Source organism: Eulemur rufifrons, chromosome 2, assembly GCF_041146395.1.
Source record: "Eulemur rufifrons isolate Redbay chromosome 2, OSU_ERuf_1, whole genome shotgun sequence".
Taxonomy (NCBI): domain Eukaryota; kingdom Metazoa; phylum Chordata; class Mammalia; order Primates; family Lemuridae; genus Eulemur; species Eulemur rufifrons.
Window position 1 is genome coordinate 30,795,901 of NC_090984.1, and position 14,040 is coordinate 30,809,940.

Here is a 14,040-nt window from a genome sequence, read left to right on the forward strand (position 1 = left end):
CAGAAAAGAGCTACAGGGCAGGTAGTCTGGACACGGGATTCGACAGCTTGCTGCCAGCCGGGGAAGTTTGTGAAGCTGAGGATGCGTACGGAGCAGGCCCGGGAGGATCAGGAAAGCTGAGGGAGAACAGAAAAGTTGGGAAGAAGGAGGAGGCAGCTCAGCAGCAAACTCCAGGAGAAATAACCAGCAGCCCTCACAGATTTGTGATTGTCTCTTAAAAAGATTTATTTTCTCTTCTTGCCTGAATGTACAAAGGCAAAAAGAGTACAGTTTGTATATATATATATTTATATATATATATAAAAAAACAAGGAACTTGGTAATGTACACTTTACAGAAGGGAAGAATCAGGAAGACTGAAATTAAATCCAACAGAGCAACGCCAAAGGAACAAAAGCTATGAACAGCAACACTGCCCCTCCAGCCCGGGCCTCCAGCTCGCCCCAACCTGCTCCCAATGCGGGGGGCTGAGCACCAAGGCAAGCGGGTGGGCTGGGGCAGGAGGGGCTGGGGACAGGGCCTGGGAGGGGCTTGATCCCAGGAGGGGCCTATGGTAGGGGATCACTGGAAAGCTTCCTGGGATGCCCTATTAATAAAACAAACAACAAAGGCCCAGAATTATGGGGCCAACTAGCTGCCCAGTTGAGTCTCGGGGGCATCAGAGTAGACAACGGGATGGCGATAGGGTTTATGGGATAGTAAGTGCCATGAGTGGCCTCAAAGCCTGTATACAGTATTATTCTCTAGCCCTTCTGCAGTCTTAGATCCCAACTCCCTAAGCTAAATCCTCCCACAGCCCCTTGGAACTTGGAGAGAAGAAGAGTCAAGAAATCATTTCATTTCATAGAGTGCCCTCTTACCCTTCTGCGTGTGGTTCTTTGACCTTGAGATGTGTGGAAAGAGAAGGAAATTTCATACATGTACACATACATGTACAAGGCAGGAAAAGGGGATAAAGGGGACTGGCACACCTTAAAATAAGGAAAAAGGAGACATGAATCCTAAAGAGAGCTCTCCATGCCCTGGCTGTCCTACCTGGGGATGAGGCTCTTCTTCCCCTTAGCCTCTGTGGGGAGCCCAGTGAGTGAGGCAGGGGCCTCAGAGACGGCTTGGTCTGGTCGTCGTCGGGGCTCTTAGCAGCAAACTCCTCCAGCCTTTGCCTGTGGGGTGGCGAGCCTTGCTGAGGGTCTCATCCCCCTGACCAGGTTATGGGTCCCACAGGTAGTGCCCACCTGTCTTTCTCCTTCCCATGCAGAGGGGCTGGAGGTGGAGAGCAAATGGTTCTCAGCACTTGTCAAGGGGCTCCACTGCTGCTGCTTCATGTTACTTCAGGGAAGGAAGACTGGACCCAGCAAGGAGCGGGGGCCAGGAGAAGGCAGTGCCATTCTGCCACTGCTGTGTTTGCCTGCTCTTCTGGGCAGCTCCTACTCTTCAAGGGAGACATGGATATAAGAATCAAAGAGCCAAGTGCTTTTTTGAGGGGTGGGGAAAAAAAGGAAAAGAAAAAGCTGCACCCTTCTGCAGAACCCCGTGCTGCCCAGCTAATACAGAAGTTCCTCCTCTCAGTTACAGAACCAAGAGCAAGGGGCAGGAATGCGGGCCGTGCCTGCCCAGTAGAAAGAAAATTACTCCAACGGTTTCTTTACAATATGTACAGAGTACGCTGTAGGCAGCGCCACAGATACAAAACACACAACAGTATTTCAAAATAAACAGGAACAGAGGTGGGCCCTTGGCTCTACCCGACAGGAGCCCAGGAGGGCATAATCAGGCTGAAATTCAGTCACCCTCTTGGTAGGGGTGACTCAGGTTAGGTGGGGTGAAATTCACACCAGCCACTTCCATGGATGACAGGGAAGTCACTGCTCAGAGCACTGCCTGTGGGGGCAGCAGGAGGCAGAGGCAATGATGGGTATGAGGGAGGCTGCTTGCGGGGGTGCCAAGGGTCTAAAACAATGGGTTTTTGGGGAGGGGCCAAAACTCAACTTGAACAAAAACAAGGACGTGGAAACTCAGGGGAAAGGTCTGTAGGTCAGAGGGGCTCCTTGTGGGCATATGACCCTAAGCCTACCTATTTGTAGGGCTCTAGGGTTCTTGGAAACCAACCTCTACTGGGCATTGTGCTTATTGTCCCCTACCTCCCATTTTCCAAATTGAGTCACAGCCAAATTCCTGCTCTTAAATCGTCACTTTTGGCACTCTGGTCACAAACACCATTCTCCAGTCTAGGCTGGTATCTGTCAGTCTTTATCTCTCTCAATTCAGGGGGTCAAAGAAAGATGGGCGGGAGGAGAACAAAGAGATGATACCTCAAAAGTAAAGGAAGAGCTAAAGCTCCCCACACCTTGGGGAAGAAATGACTCCAATAAAGCTACCAAATCATCATCACTTTACCAGTGCAAAGAGCATAAAGCTTCGACTGAGAGACTGCCTGTCGAAGGAGAGCAGAGAAATGTCTGCTGCCTCACAGCGCAGCTCCCTTGAGTACACTCTCTGCTCAGACGAGTAACGGCTTGGATGTGTTAACCCAGGGTCTGAGGAACAAATAACTTCCCCTGGCCAGGGGCCCCCAAAACAAAAATGTGTGTTACAAAGAAACACAGCTTATATTGGCACACACGGAGGATGTAGATTGAGCTATATAAAATCATGTACTTAGAGGAATTGGACTGTATATATTTGTGGCCCTAAATGAGGAAGATATCCAGATGGCTGAATGGACAGGACATCTCCAAGAACTGCTGGGTGCTCCTGGGGCCTGCCTTCTGGGCCTTGCCCTAAGGTGACCTGGCAGACTCCTGGCAGGCTCCCCATGCTCGGGGAATATTATTTTATCTGCCCGAGTCTTAAGAGCCAAGCAGTGAAAAAGAGGTGAGATCAGTGTGGGGAACCCCCTGGGAAAGGCACCAAGGGGTCAGGAGGGAAGAGAAAAGGGCAAGGAGTTGGGGGTAAGAAGCAGCAGGACTTAGTGGGATGCAGGTTCCACTTCACAGACTCCATTCGTGCTCCAGTGCCAGCTGCCTCCCAGTGGCCCTGGGAGCCCTGTGCTGGTGCTGGAGCCCCTGCCCTCTGCCTGACAGGCAGCACAAGGCCATGGTGGGGCAAATGCCTTGGTCTTCCCTTCCAGGCTAGGCTCTGAGCGTTTATATGTGCTCATGTAAAAGGGGAGAAGTCTCCACGTTTGAAGACCTTGTTTTCACAATTACGTAGAAAACAGCCCCCAATTTCTTTCCTGAGATTCTAATTCCTCACGTGCTGCCAGTCCCCAGGGTGCAAACCACTGGGGATACGCAGAGTCTGGTGACGGTGTAATGATGGGGAGAGGGGTATGGCTGCTGTGCTGTCTTCAGACCTTACCCAGTGTGGGGGCGCCCTCCCTGCCGGGGTGGGTTGGTACTGCTCCGGCAGCGGACCAGGGGCTTGGGGAACAGAGCAGTGACTTCTCTGGGCTGAGGCCATGTGCCCCTAGTTTCTCCCCGTGCCTTCATCTCCACAGAAGCCACAACAGTCATGACTGTGGCCAAGAGAATAAATATTTTTGCTAAGTGCCAGCTCTCCAGCTCCTGCGGAAGAGGGAGGGTCAGGGAGTCCAGAGGTCTGGCGGAGGCGCGACAGCTGAGGGTCTGCCTTCGGTTGTGGTGGGGACGGCAAACAGGATGATCAACACCATTTAACTGATGTCTAAATGGCACCTCCAGCACCTCCTCGGGTGAGCCAGTCTGGGCCCGTGAAGCTGACTTTGTCCGGGCACTTGGTGTTCTGCAAGGGAAACACGGACAGATAACCAGGCACTCAGCCTGCTCGTCAAACAAGCACAAGGTGGCGCTCCAAGAACATGAACTGCAGGGGAAGCTAGTCCTGGTCCCTAAAGGGACATTTGTGTTTGTTCCACAGGTCCTCTCAGATGCACATGGCTTCACAGGAGACTCTCGTACAAGAGGCTCGGCCAGGGTTCCACCATTTCCAGTCCACTAACCCCACATGGCTATTCCGCACCCAGGCTCCACAGGGATTCTGTGACCCAGGTAGCAACTGTCCCTACTCTGTGTGTGGCCCCAGATTAAGGAAAGTTACTTACCATTCTCACCTCCTGGGGGGTGGGTAGAGGGAAGGAGCCGCGCCTTGCTGGCTGGCAACAATGGCTGTGGAAGAAAGCCCTGAGCGAGCAGGAGAGCGGTTAGTGTGGCGCTCACATACACTTCCCTTACCAGCTGGCTGGGGACGGGGAGGCGTTTCCCCTTAAATTCCTAGTTTCACTGAGTTTTGAGGTGCTGACAGAAAACAATCTGATATTCAGCCAGATTTACTGCCTGGGGATGGGTAGTAAGGCTCTATTTTTCAGCTGCTTGTTTCTCTTTGGCTGTGGGGAACACCTGTTCCTTATTCTTCTGAATATCAAAGCCAATATTCTGGACGGGTTTGAGAGTCCCTAAGCTCCAAGGGAAGAAATAAATGTCATGCTTTAATGACTGTCTGCAGGAGGCTAGGACTGTGAACAGATTACAAGAGAAAAAAAAAAAAAAAATAGGATTCTCTGGGGCAAGGAGGGAGGCCCTCGCTGTGGGCATTACCCCTGGGGTGGAGACAGGAGGCATGGGCGGTGGGGAACAGGCTTACCTGCTGCGTAGGGTAAGTTGTACTGTGCCGGGAGCAGTGAGTACCCCAAGTGGTGGTGGTGGTGGTGTGTAGACATCAGGCGCTGGGAAGGGGAGGTGCGGGGCCGGTCGACACTCCGTTCACCCCCTCCTGCTCCCCCAACGCTGCTACAGCTGCCACCACCCCCAACCACCCCACAGCCTCCCCGATCTCTCTCCTGAGAAGTTTTATCACTTATCTGGAAAGGAAAGCAGACACACAAAAGCACTATAGTGAGACACACACACACACACACACACACACACACACACACACAGACACAGTGAAATGCTCAAGGCCCCACATTATGACTCCCTAAAAATGCAGGCTACCTAAGAAACAAGATGTCCTGGTGAGGCCAACGTCAAATCAGCCAAGCTGTACTGTGGTCCAGACCTGACCTTGCCCGCCTTCTCCCAGACCCTGGATCTGGCCTTATTGGTCTTTGGATGACATCTCTGAATTTCCCTTACCGTGGGAGACTTGCTCTTGTAGTGACTGGCATGCTGCTGCAGGATGTCCAGGGCTTTGGACTCTGAGCTGGATTTACAACTGACACTGGGGCTGGCTCGTGCCTTGTCAGCATCCTCACCACCCGAGACCTTGCTGCCATATGGGGAGAAAGAGTAGCTGGAAGGCAAGTAGGAACCTGGGGAAGGAGAAATCAAGCACTCAGACGGGAGGGGTAGAAGAAGCTCTGCTGCAGTGAGCTTGGTTAGGCGGGCATCAGCTTTCCTAGGCACAGGCTGAGATATTTTCCACCACGGTGTCTTTGGGCTGAGACTGTTGGCTTGTACTTTCTTTACTGAGCTCTACAGGAAAAATTAGCTGAGGGATATTAGGAATATGCCCCTGTTTCCTGTAGTCAATTTTCCAGATCTGCTGTGATTTTTTGAACTAGTCTCAGAGATTCATCTTGGAGAGGTGACATGATAAAGTGGCAAGATCATGGGATTTGGAGTCAGACAGCCTTGGGCTCAAACGCCACCTCTCAGACTTACTAGCTAAGTAACCTTGAGCAAATCGACAACCTTTTTGAGCTTCAGTTTCTTCATCATCAAATGAAGATACCAATACTTATTTCATAGGATGATGGGGAAGATTAAAAAAGGTAATGTGCATAAATCACACAGGACAGTGCCTGGCCCAGAGCACTCAACAAATGGAACTGTGATTTTTATATATATGGGTGTGGGTGACAGTGAGAAAGGAATACCTCAAGGGCAAGATAATTTCCTATCTCTGTTTGAAAAGCTTACTTGTCCTATTTAGAGACTAGTTCCCTCCATATAGTAATGTCACCAGAATGTCAAGACTATTTAGGCTGCTATAGGAAGTTGGGAGCTCTAAGGCATGAGTTAAAGATTGCCCCTCCACTCCAGAAGCATCCCACGTGGCTCTTCAGACAACAGAAATCAGTGAGTAGAGTTGAATAAGAGCATTTTACTCTAACAAGTTTAAACATATTTAAAGTCCTACTTTGTGCCTCCCCTCCACAAATAACTCGACGGCAGTAGAAAGAGCTTAAATTCCCAAGCTGAACCTAGCTAGACTTCCCCCCAATCTGAATTCAAATTGCTCTTCCCACTGATAGCGGAGCATGATCTTGCAACTGAACATATGCACTGTTCTGGTTTGATTTTATTTGTTCCATGTGTCTCCCTTGTTATAATTAAGTTGTAAGTTCCTTGAGTGGAGGGAACTAGTCTTCTCTACTTTTTTTTTTCTATTAAGTTATTTTTAAAAATTTACTTATTTGTTTTTGAGACAGAGTCTCACTCTCTCACTCAGGCCGGAGTGCAGTGGCGTAATCATAGCTCACTGCAGCCTCGAACTCGAACTCCTGGGTTCAAGTCATCCTCCTACCTTTGCCTCCCAGAGTGCTGGGATTACAGGTGTGAGCCACCACACACAGTTAATTTTTTATAAATTTTTTGTAGAGACAGGGTCTCACTATGTTGCCCAAGATGGTCTCAAACTCCTGGCCCCAAGTGATCCTCCCAAGTAGGTGGGATTACAGCTGTGAGCCGCCATGCCCAGCTCTTCATTTTTTTAGTACTCTCCACAGGACCTAGCACATTGCAAAATGTAGCATTTATGTTTTAAAAAGCTCAGCTGAGGGAGGATGGCAGTGGCAGAGAGAGAGTTTTGCCTTTAGTTATCAATGAAAACTGACTGCAGAGGTAAACCTCTAGCTAGAGCGAGGGAGAGAGAAGTGATCCAACAGACTATAATTAGGGGTCATTTAAGGGGCTATGGGTTACAGTGGTCACTTCACAGAATAACCCCTTTCCAAAAAGGGCTGTCATATAAGCGAGCCTCACTAAGCCTTGGGGCTGAGCGTGAAAACTCGGGGTTCGAAATCTGAGCTTCATTTCCCTTCCCAGTGAGTCAGCAGCGGCTGGCGCTAGGGTGCTGTACCTGGGTAGTTTTGCATCATCACAGCAGGCATGCCGCGGTAGCTGGGGTGGTTGGGGTCATAGGACTGGCTGTAGGAGTAGCCGTGCATGTAGGGGATGTAGGACTGGTGCTGGGTGAGGGGGGAGGACACAGGCACATGTACGCTTGGTCGGGGCTCCTTGCTCCCAAGACGGGACTCCTCAGATGTGGGCAGCTTGCAGTCACTACTTGTGCTTTCCTTCCCGTCTTCCTTGGGGACAGAGTCCTTACTCCGACTCCTTTCCTCCTTCAATTTGCGGTCCCGCTCCTCTTTCCACCGCTCATCCTCTGACTTGATGTCTGAGTACTTGGCAGGATAAACATATGTCCACATCCGGGGTTCTGCCTCCTACAACAGGCACAGGACATGGACTGAGTGTTGTACAGACGAGACAGAGATACAATTCAAGCCCAAGGTCCCAGTAGAACCACTAAAGCAGGTAGTTACTAGATACTCTGGGCAGAGTAGGATCTTGGCCTCTACTGATCTTGTTTATAATCCAACTCTGGTCCCTTTGGCTTAAAAAGTACCCTCCCACCCTGTGTCCCCCAGGGAACAAGATGTGGGGAAAGAAAAGGAAAATCCATCAGTCTATCAGTGGAGGTTCCCTAGGCGAGAACAAGCATTCTGGCAAAATCACTGCTAGAATAGAAAAGGCCCCCTCTCAAGATGTTTAGGTTGTTTTCACTTTCTTAGAGCAAGCTCAGGGGGTGGAACACACTGTAAGTGCCACCCAGGTCAAAGAAGGGAAGTATAACTCTGGCACCAAGAGAGAAGGAAACATACTCCTAAATCTCATGAGCACAAGATGTGACATTCCAAGTTCTTGGTCCTAACTCTGCCTATAAAGTTTAAGGAAACTCCGCAACTGAGTAGTGTACTTTTAACCTACTTTAAAAACTGGAGATAATACCATTAACTCATTCCATAGGAACTAAGCAGTGGAAGAAACACTGGACTAGGATCAAGATACCTGGGTTCAGGTCTCAGCTCTGCTAGTGAAGTCTCAAGCAACCCTAAGAAAATGTGGCTAGCTTATGTGGGCCTTTCTTTTTTTTCTTTTTGAGACAAGATCTCACTCTGTTGCCTGGGCTAGAGTGCTGTGATGTCATCATAGCTTCCTGCAACCTCAAACTCCCGGGCTCAACCAATCCTCCTGAGTAGCTGGGACTACAGGCGTGAGCCACCATGCCAGGCTAATTTTTTCTATTTTTAGTAGAGACGGGGTCTCACTCTTGCTTAGGCTGGTCTCTAACTCCTGACCTCAAGGGATCTTCCTGCCTTGGCCTCCCAGAGTGCTAGGATTACAAGCTTGAGCCACTGCGCCTAGCCAAGGGCCTCTCTTGTCAGATGGGAAAAACACCTCTTATGGATGTAAAAATGATTTTTAAAAAACATTAAAATAGTTTACAAAGGTAAAGAATCCCTAAAACGATACATCTCTCCTGTTAATGTCAGTTCTGTCGAAACCCTACATAAGGACTGCCCTGATTTGTGAGGAAGACAAAGTATATCAAACGGTATTTCCACTTCCTCCCAGGGCAGCAGTTACCTGGCGGTACCAGAGTATTGGATCCACCTCTGCCTGTCGGCCACACTCAGGGCCCGTCTTGGCCTCAGAGGCCTCCTTGCCTAGGTGGCTGGCCTCGCTCAGCTTCACTTTAAGGCCTTCAGGGGCCTGGCTGGGGAGTTTTGAAGAGTCATCTAACTTGGGAATGATGACTGATTTGGCAGTGTCAGCCCCTGGCTCCTTGGCTTTGCCGGGCCCTGACTTCACAAGGTCTGTCAGGCTGGGGGCTTTGGTGAGAGTTGGGGGAATTGACGGCTTTTGCTTCCATTCCTCCTTAAGTGCTGCCTCCCGCTCCTTCAGGCCCATCTCTGCCTTCTTGTCCAGTCCCCGCGGCTGCTGCTCTAAGCTCTGCCGCTTCTGCTGCTCTTCGTACTGCTGCCGGTATGCTGTGTTGGTGCTCAGGAGGTGGGTGTGGTAACTCTGGTCGCTGTAGCCGTAGGGGGGCACGTAGGCGTACTGGTTGTAGTACAGGGACTGCATGTACATGTTGGGACGCTGCTGGATGACGGAAGGCTGCTGGCTGGAACTGCTCAGCTCGGCTTTCTTCTCCTCACAGACGTCGTTCTTCGCTTTCCCCTCTATGTTCTCCGGCTCCTCATCCTTTTTTGTCTTCAGGGCCTGGCTCTCCACCCCCGTCTGGCTGCTGGGGTTCAGAGCCCCTGGGCTGGACTGTGCGTAACTTGGAGAGTAGTAACTCTCAAAGCCTTGGTAATACGGTGAGTCTTTGCTCTGTGGCTGAGGGGGGAAAACAGTTTTCTTAGCCCCTTCCTTAACCAGCTGTTCAGGGTCCTTTGATTTGACACTGTCCACCTTGCCCTCCCCGTCCTCCCCGGCATCAGAGATGTCTGAGTATGCAGGGCTGTTGGTTTTGACTGAGCTGGCTTCAGCTCCATTCTGGGTCACCACATGTAAGGGAGTCAGGGGCTGGGTAGGGGTGGTGCTATCTAGGCGGCTACTGCCTCCAATGGAGGGGCTGGGGGCATTGTCCGTGAAGCTGTAGATCTTGTCAGCTTCAGCCTTGATGCTAGCCAGTCGGCTTTGGTGGGGGTCTGACGAGCCATTTAAGAGCCCCTCCATTTTCATCCCATCTCCTGATGATTCCCTGAATGGGCTTTTGCCTTCTTCTGCTCGACACACCTTCCCAGGGGTCAGAGGACTTTCAAGTTCCTTGGAGGATTCCTTCTTTTTTTTGTCTTTCTTTTTCTTGTCCTTGGCTGGAGTCAAGGCAGGGTTGACTGTGAAAGGTTCTCCCATAACAGTGGGCTTCGGCTGAATGGGCTTCAGCTGGGGACTGTTGGGCATGGCTTGGACCACTGTGGTGGTCAGGCCTGAGGAGGAGCCTGGGCTTGCTGCCGTGAAGGTGGCTGTCTGGAAGGTGTAGATTTGCTGTGGGGGGATGGCAGGGGCAATGGGCCGGGCTGACTTTAAGCTCTTGGAAGGAATCTTTTCAGGTTTCAAACTAGAGGACTTTTTACATTTTTCTTTTTCCATACATTTCCTTTCCAAAGAATCAAAGGCATCATTGCTTGTTTCATCCATTACTGAGGGTCCATCATCAGAGCCATCGTTGGATAAGGCCCCAAGATCTGTGTCCCCTTCCCCACTCAACTTTTTCTTACAGAGGCCTTTTGTGCTGAATTTGCTTGAAGGAGAAGGGCTATGGGGCTCTACAAGGCGAACTTTGGGGGTAGCTGAGCGGGCAGGGGACAAGGAACCTTTTTGTGCGACAGATGCACCGTTGCAGCTCCCGAGGTCTGCATGGAGGGTGGGCTCCTCTCCGTACTCACTGTCTCCATCTGCTTCTGGCTTGCTGTCATCATCTGTATGGGCATGAGCTTGGTGGTACTTAAGTCCATTGATGTGCTTGTACTTCTTGTTGCAGTTTGGGTGGGGACAGTCAATCAGGACTGGGGAGGGACAATTTCTGTCCAGAACAGTGGGTTCCACCTTGGTCCCAGGAAGGGGGCCAGTGGCTGAGCCCATAGAATTCGTACGGACACGTTTGCTCCCTTTGGAGTCCTCCGAGCTAGAATTCAGCTCCATGTCTGAAAGGGGTTTGTTTTTCCGCTTGGTAGCTGAGGAAGGGCTGGCCTTGACATCCTCAGAAGTGCTGCTGGCAGGTGGGCGATGCTCTGAAGAATTTTGGCTGCCCCGACGGCCTTTACTATTGGCCCCTGCCCGGGTTTTGCTGCTGCTGCTGGTTCCTTTGCTGTCGGAGGCTGTGGATGTCTCGTTGACAGGTGTGTTACTGTTGGGACGCATGCGTTTGCCTCTACCCCGACCGTTACGCATTTCCAAGTCACTGGTAGGGGAGTCACAGAACCTTGGCAAAGGACAAACACAACAAGATATTACTAAGAAGAGAAAACATCTTCAAACCAGTTTAGCTGTAGTGTCCAGATGGCGACTATCATTTTCAATGAATATGATTTGTTAAAAGAACTTCGGATTGTGTGGGAACTGCACTAAGTGGTAAGCTCCTAGGATGCTATCTGCATGCTAGCTGTAAATTATTTACCTCTGAAGCCATGCAGAGTTTGTTCCATGAGACAAAGAACAATCATGTTTGCATTTCCTATATGCAGCAATAGCCACAGTTTCGGAAAAGACTTTAGAAATCATCCAGGAAATTAAAGCCAGGCATGCTAAGTGCCCGAGGTCACAACATTGATTAGTGAAAACTTATGACCAGAATCTAGCTCTACTTTTAGCCCAATGCTTTTTTCCTACACATCTCACATAGACACAAAGCACTCATCCATTTAAGAGGTCTTTAAACATCAGATACAGCCAAGAGTACGTGAGTTCTTTGAATGTCTGAAGATTTGTACCTACAAGTCATTTCTGATTGGCCCTAAAGTAGCTTTTCATAGAGTTCAACACACTGTCTAGAATTAAACCTGTAGCTAAGGTTGGTCCCCTTATAGATCTAAAGACGGTTTTGACTCCCTTCCAGGTGGCAGCTAGAGCGGGTTGTTTCTAAGACAGTAGGAGCCATAGATATGACAGAAAAAAAAAAAGCAAATTTTGTCAAATATCTCCTTTGGGTCCTCAGAACAATCCTACTATGAAGCTACTTACTATTTCCGTTATCACCTACCCACTCAGCTCCTGTCTCTGATTCTTACGTGCCCAAAGTAGAAACAGTCCTTCTAAAAGTTTCTCAGGAACACAAAGGGAGAATATAAGGAACTTTACAAACTGGTTTTAGCTCATCTGCTTCTGGTTCTTATCAGGGCAACTTCTGTAATAGTCTGAGTACAGTCTTACGATACGGTAAACCTCTAGAAACCTGGTCCAGCATCTCTGAAAACTAGGAGGCATAAATAACTACATATCCCTAGGTAAAGCATAACAACACTTGAGAAAAAGAAAGCAGTATGGAATCAAGAACTTTAAAATATTTCTCCTTGCTCCTTGTTAGTACACTGGTGAAAAAAAATAGAGTATAAAAAACAAAACAAAACAACTTCTCCTTGGGACATTCCTGCCCATCTTCGTCTCACAGAAACAACGGGGAGGTGAAGGTTTAAGAGAATTCTTCTAAAAGAACTGTCCAGACGATAACTACCATTTTCAATGAATATGATTTGCTAAAGGAACTTGTGAATGCATGGGAACTGGATTAAGTGGTGAACTCCTAGGATGCTATTTGTGCACTAGTTGTAAATTACTTCCAACATTTGGGTTCCCCAAACCCTGGCAAACTGAGTACTAGTATTAGGAACAAGCTGTAAGGTGCCATTGACTGTAATGTCAATCTTAAGGTCAAACTGCAACTTGAAAAGGTCCTTGCAAAACCCATATGGTCTAGCAGAGTTTATACAACTAAAAATGTTCTTGACTTTAAATTTCTAAGAAATAGCTACCATCAAAAACCAATCAATGAAGGTTTGTTCACCCACAGTTAGACTTTATGGACTATAGGAAGAAGCCAGGATTTAATAATTCCAGACAAAGACTAATACAGGATTTCCTCTCCATTCCCCCAACTCACCCACCACCACCACTTCAACACATAATTCGTTTAGTCTTCTTGAATGTCAGATGAATACAGTGTTTTCCCTTGTCTCTACACCATAATGTCCTTTAAAAGCTGGGTGTACAACTCTAGCAGGATAAAGGTATAAGGGTTCACTGATCAGAGTGGTTCAGACTAATATAAACCAAACAAATAGAAGTGCTTACCTTGGGGGTGCCCAGTCATGCCGTGTGCAGTCAAGAAGTGTACCTACGTATGTCTTGTTCCTCCATGTTACATTTACCACTAACATTCCTGGAAAATAAGAACACACAGATATAGACAAGACAAACTCTTTTGGCCACTAAGAAGAGTATTCTTCATTTGAGCAGCACTCTGACTTCTACAGGAAGGTTGAGGGGATGCACAGGATACCAATGAGAATAGAATTGGGCTGGAATAGTTCCATGGGAATTGCCTACAATGTTACTAGGATAGGGAATAGTTGCAAAAACTTCATGGTGTGGTAAAGGCACATTTTCTTAATTAAAAAAAGATTAGGCAATATTTGAAACATAGTAAAAAAAAATACAAAGAATAATCTAACAAAAACCTCAATGGATTTGTAAGATTTTGTGCCGTACTTGTATCAGATTTCCTTTTTAAAGAATAAAGCATCAGAGTTGAAAAGCATTGCTTACTATATTTCCAAACTATGTATTGATGGGATTGTGATAGGGATATAACTTACCTTTCTCACTTAATATTATAAATTTGAAATTTATCCGTGGGGACATGAAAAGCTTAATCCATTCATTTTAGTTGAGCTCAAGTATTTCATTGTATGATTTGACCACAATTTATATATTCTGTTGATGCACATTTAGGTTTTTTGTGCATTTTTACTCTTAAGTGACCTCACTATGAATATTGCTGATATGTTCATTTTGTTTAAAAATGCTTTTGAATAGGTAATATAGTAATACTCCAAAATTCAAAAGTAGCAAAAAATACCAAACAAAACCTAATGTAAAATGAAGTGTCCCTCCTGTCACTATTCTTCAGCCTTCCAGTTCCCTTACTCGGAAACATCTAAAAGTCTTCACAGATATTTTATACATATATAAGCAAATATGTTTATACATTCTTCCTTAAATAGTAGCAATATACACACAATGTTCTGCACATTGCTTTTTTCACGTGCTCAAATACTTTGTATCATTCCATATATGTAGACAGAGAATCATACCATTCTTTCCAATGGCTGCATTTGAATGGACATTTGGGTTACTCCATTCTTCTGCTATTACAAATAAACTGCAAAAATAACCTTGTACAAATGTTTTATCTTACCTATATGTCTGTAAGATAAATTCCTCTAAGTAAAACTGCTAATCACAAGAGCATTTGTATTTGGAGTTTTGATAAATACTA

The 14,040-nt window shown here is 47.6% G+C and overlaps 1 protein-coding gene across 5 annotated transcripts in view; it reads right to left on the minus strand.

Moving 5' to 3' along the window:
• Positions 1-344: 344 nt before the first annotated feature.
• Positions 345-14,040, minus strand: part of ZNF609 (zinc finger protein 609) — a 206,710-nt gene continuing 193,014 nt past the window's right edge. For 2 of the 5 annotated variants that reach the window (XM_069482785.1, XM_069482747.1), the window contains exons 4-10: positions 12,834-12,921; positions 8,628-10,968; positions 7,057-7,423; positions 5,109-5,284; positions 4,618-4,834; positions 4,079-4,157; positions 345-3,759 (exon numbers count right to left, since the gene is read on the minus strand). In XM_069482785.1, the coding sequence (XP_069338886.1) occupies positions 4,084-4,157; positions 4,618-4,834; positions 5,109-5,284; positions 7,057-7,423; positions 8,628-10,968; positions 12,834-12,921 (3,263 nt within the window). In that variant the 3' untranslated portion in view covers positions 345-3,759; positions 4,079-4,083. Of the gene's footprint in view, positions 3,760-4,078; positions 4,158-4,617; positions 4,835-5,108; positions 5,285-7,056; positions 7,424-8,627; positions 10,969-12,833; positions 12,922-14,040 lie in introns of those variants that run through there. The other 3 variants (XM_069482756.1, XM_069482767.1, XM_069482776.1) reach the window with 3 other exon arrangements.